At 40.5% G+C, this 4672-nt stretch overlaps 1 protein-coding gene across 1 annotated transcript in view; it reads right to left on the bottom strand.

The window, feature by feature from the left end:
* LOC116695607 (inactive N-acetylated-alpha-linked acidic dipeptidase-like protein 2) overlaps nt 1-4672 on the bottom strand; it is a 730805-nt gene that overhangs the window by 27864 nt on the left and 698269 nt on the right. Inside the window, exon 16 of the mRNA XM_032525998.1 lies at nt 3923-4121. Coding sequence (XP_032381889.1) covers nt 3923-4121 — 199 coding nt within the window. The remainder of the gene's footprint in view (nt 1-3922; nt 4122-4672) is intronic.

The following is a 4672-nucleotide window of genomic DNA, read 5'->3' as shown; positions in this document are numbered from 1 at the left end:
AGAGAGAAGCAGTGGGGTGAAGACCTGGAAAAGACTCGGAATAAAATCCGTTCTCCTGGAGGCCAGCCAGTTTCTCCACACCTGCAGCGTACAGTCGACGACCCGGCAAGGGGATTTTTCCCTTCCAGCCTCTGCTGCGGCACAGCAAAACTCCTATTAGGATGGAGTTTCCCCAGTTTGGTGAGTCAGGGATTCGGTGACGTCACGGATTATTCGAGCAGTGTGACAATTTCTCACTCTGAGGCCACTGAGTGACATTGAACTATTAGGCACACTCAACACTGTGCTTAAAGGCCTGCACGGAGTTGGTGGTTAGCATCCGCAACGATATATCTATTGGGTAGCTTCAAAAGCGCATTCTTGAGGCTTTTCTGCCACAGACTACCAGTCGGAGATTGAGGAGCAGCTTCGATCCCATGTGCAGTCGCCTACCAGTGCCTCGGGACTTTGCGTATGATCATCGAGCGCTCTCCTGAATGGAGTCCGAAATGCCAGAAGACGAGATGGTGGGCGCATACTTAGTGCATGTAACCCCCGGTTGGCGATGTGCTGCGGGGACTGTGTCGACGGTGGACCAGATGGAAGGTGGGGTCCCTCATTGAAAAGGATTGGAGTAACTCCAAGCTTTATTGGAATCGAGTGCAACAGTCCCAGGTTGCCGACCGCTCTTCCAAGAAACCCAGCAAGAAGACGAGCAGGGTCAAGGCGGGGTCAAAGTGCGAATGTGGCTTCGGTGTTAGGAATTCCTACTCTCTCGGTGGTGCCATATCCATCCGAGGTGCCAGTGGTGATGCTGTCTGGATTCGGGCTGTACGTACTCCTCATGAGTGAAAACCTGTGGAACCAGGTCAAGAAGCAGGAGAGACATTAAGCCTGAGCGTCATTCCAAAGTTCATCATGGCCAATAGGGCAGGAGAGGCGGCCTTAGGGATGACCACCCTGCTCCTTCCTTCACGATGCCCACGTCACCGTCAACATACACATACTCAGCGCATCAACTTTGCATGCCTTGCTGCTTGGATTGGACTTCATGTGCACCAGCCAGATTGTTCTGAAGCCCCACCTAAGAAAATATGTGCTCCAGGTGGTAAGGAGCATAGGTTCTTGCCTAAGGGCGTGAAGTCCTACAGTGGGGTACAGTGAACTTTTACATGGCTGTGGTGGATCATGCAGTGAAACCCGCCTACGTTCCCTCTTGGACAACAGCCGGAGCTGTTAGACCACTGCTGCAGAAATGGTCTACAGTTGGACAAGTCCACAGGGCTCGGTGGTGTTTGGGAATTGTTACAACTTTATATTATAATTAGATTAATAATCTTTTTTTTTAACACAGTGGTATCAGATTGATACTCAGGTATTAGAATTGGTTTCAGGAAGAAAAAAATAGTATTGAAATATCTCTATTTACGTTTTTTGTTAATCTGAGATATTTGCAGTTGCTGTTGAAAGTAGCTTGTCTATGTGGTGCAGGAGGACCCGTGTCAAGCCAGTGACGGTTCTCTCAAACCAATCAGTGGTGTGCACAATTTACACTCCACCTTCTAGTTTCAGATTAGCTTGCTTAGAAACCTTGACTGAGGTTATCAGATACTATCTACAACTCTTGCTTATCTAAAACCGAAAAAAAGAGCAAGTCTAGTTCAGTATAACTGTGCCGTGCAATGGAAATGCATCATTAGATGGAAAGTCAGACATAAGACAAGAAACGCCTTTTTTCAACAAGGTTTGCTAATATGAGTGTTCCATGATGGATTTAGTAAACCTGTTATTTTTTTTTTTCTAAATTGCTCATTTCAACCTGATAAAATTCACCTGTTCAGGAGTCAATGTGCGTTTGTTAGATTTTATCTTTAGGCGTCCCTGCAGAGCTGTACTATGAACGAAATAAAAAGACAATGGTTTAACCCTTGTGTTGTCTTCCTGTGAAAATTAACACTTTTGTTGACACTTTTTATCAATGTTTTTGTAACTTTTTCTTACGTTTTTGTCCCTTTTTTCAACACTGACTCTTTTTTTTCAATAATTGCACCTTTTTTTACTTTTTAACTTTAGTTTTACAGTTATTTTTGGAATTGATGGTCAATAAACCTAATGTTTGAGTTAGAAAAGCAGAAATTTTGAATTATTTAGACTAAAATTAAAGGAATGTATGTTGATGGATCATCCCAGACTGGAATACTTTTACTCAATACTATTTCAAAATCGCTTCAATTGTTTTTCAAATGCTATAAAATTGAATAAGACACCCCAAAATTAATCAAAGTAGAGATTTGTACTTGCCAAAGAGCGTTGTGTGGAATCAATCATGTTATTTTGGGTAATCAAAAAGATAACTGATGAGAACTGATATAGGAAAATGGGTCAATTTGACCTGAGGACAACATGAGGGTTAACATGAAAAGTATAATGTGTAGTAAGTATTGTTTACTTTGAATAAACACACAGTAAAGAAGAAACAGGAATAAAGAGGAATAAAACATAATTTTCTGATTGTTTCACAGTGTTTACGTTATGAAGCACAAATAAAGAAATCTACATAAGGGTCCCACATTGCCAGATTTTGTGTAAATGCAAAGTTTCATCCTGTGTGTGTGTGTGTGTGTGTGTGTGTGTGTGTGTGTGTGTGTGTGTGTGTGTGTGTGTGTGTGTTTGTGTGTGATGGTCAGTATGAGACAAAAGCGGCTGACCTGGGGATTAGAAAGGGCTGCACAACCTACACACTGTTATTAGCAGATGGTTACACACACCTATTTGGCTTTTTGCCGACACCCATAAACGTCCAGACTCACAAAAATAAGAAACTAGAAAGTACAGGCAGAAGGCAGGGTCTCTGCAGATACAGACAGCACAACACACTTTATGGGGGTCAAGTGATGATTGAGAGGGATAATTTTAGGTTTTAATCCACACATTGTTTTTTGGTAAAATACAGCATATTATTAAATTAGATACCATTAAACATCTTGCTAAAGCAAAGCAGTCCATGTCACGACATGACAGTCACAGAGATGGTCACAATGTAGTCTTTAACTAATCTTACTTTTGAATGACTATAGGTGGAAGTTATTGGAGTAATCTTTCCAATATGCTGGTTGTCTGTATGCCTGCCATCAAACGTCCCCTATGGACTTTTTGACCACCAATAGTGCAATGGAGCAAATTTTTTAGAAGAATATTTGTTATACACAAGCACACACACTCAATACAACCATACCACACACATTCCTCCTATTGGATTAATGTCATTCCACTGATTAACAGTTGGCAGTTGGTGATGCTCTACTGCATTTCAAAAGTGTCCTAAGATAACTGTTATGATTTGAAACTAATACAATTGAACTGAATTAACATGCTAAGAAACTTAGGGAAGGCACATATATATATATACTAAAAAGTCAACATGCAAATGCATTTTACATACACATTACAGTTATTGTTTCCAAGACAAATCAACAGGGTACCTGTGTCATGTAATGCTGGAATTTGAGTCTGCCGACAAATACAAAGGCTCAACAATGCCAGGAGAGTGAGTGTGTCCAAATAAATAGATTGGCATTAGGACCAACTGAGCTAAGGGAGGAGGGATGCAACCCACTTCATTAGGAGGCAAAACGTTCTGAGATGAATGTTCAGGATGCCTGCAAGTTTAGTCAGCTCAGTTAAAACCTTTTAATGCTACATCAACTGTGAAGGGAAAATAAGACTAAATATCAACAACAAAAACAAGTATTCAGAAAGACAATAATTGATAATAGAATACCAAGAAACCATGCTACAGGGGACTTTACGATGAAATATAATCATATGAAAACTATATTCAAGACTTGATGTCTTCATTTTGTAACATAATTTCTTTTGGTTTTCAAACTGAGTGTGTGGGCATTCCTGAGTTGCAGCTCTGAGAGAGTAACTTGTCTCCTACCTGTACACTCCAGGCGGTGTCTGTGGGATGAGGAAGCTCTTCTCCAGGTCCCGGAGTACATCATTTAGCATCCGCAAGTGGGAGGGTTCGCGCTCTTTGGGGTCATTTGCCGGGCGCATTGTTTCTGACTGGAAGAAAGCTGCGTGGTCTCTCAGAGAGGAGGCTGAAGACAGCATGGACTGAGATACCACACTCCTATCTACACACATATACACGGTACAGAGAAAAGACAACAGAAACAGTATGTGAAAAAACTGACCTTAACTCCTTCTGAGACCTAAGGCCATTTTTACAGTTTATTGTCCGTCTGGATTTATTTTATAAAAAAGCTTGTAAAACATCAACCCTGTTGTCTACAGTCAAGATATGAACATAATTTCTTTAGGACAAACTGGGTTATTGGAATATTTGGGTTGCAGTGAGGTCATTTGCATGTTAAAAATGGTTGCAGGGCCTTAAAGACAAATAAATAAATAAAACGGAACATGAATCTTCCAGATATGTATTGATATCACAGACAGATAAGTAATACATAAGCCATTTTCCTTTCTAAAACACTTCTCATATGTCTTGGGAGTTACACTGTGAAGAAATAATCATTATAACTTATGCAGTTGACAAAATACATAATTTTTTTAAAAGAAGGTCAAGACGATTTTGCTCTCATGACATTTACTTATGCCAATAATAACATATTAATGTCGTATTTATTGATATTACACCCACAGTAATGCTACACAAGCAAATGCG

Source organism: Etheostoma spectabile, chromosome 9 (genome assembly GCF_008692095.1).
Source record: "Etheostoma spectabile isolate EspeVRDwgs_2016 chromosome 9, UIUC_Espe_1.0, whole genome shotgun sequence".
Classification (NCBI taxonomy): Eukaryota; Metazoa; Chordata; class Actinopteri; order Perciformes; family Percidae; genus Etheostoma; species Etheostoma spectabile.
Note: the sequence above shows the minus strand (reverse complement) of the source record. Positions and strands in the feature narration are given on the sequence as shown.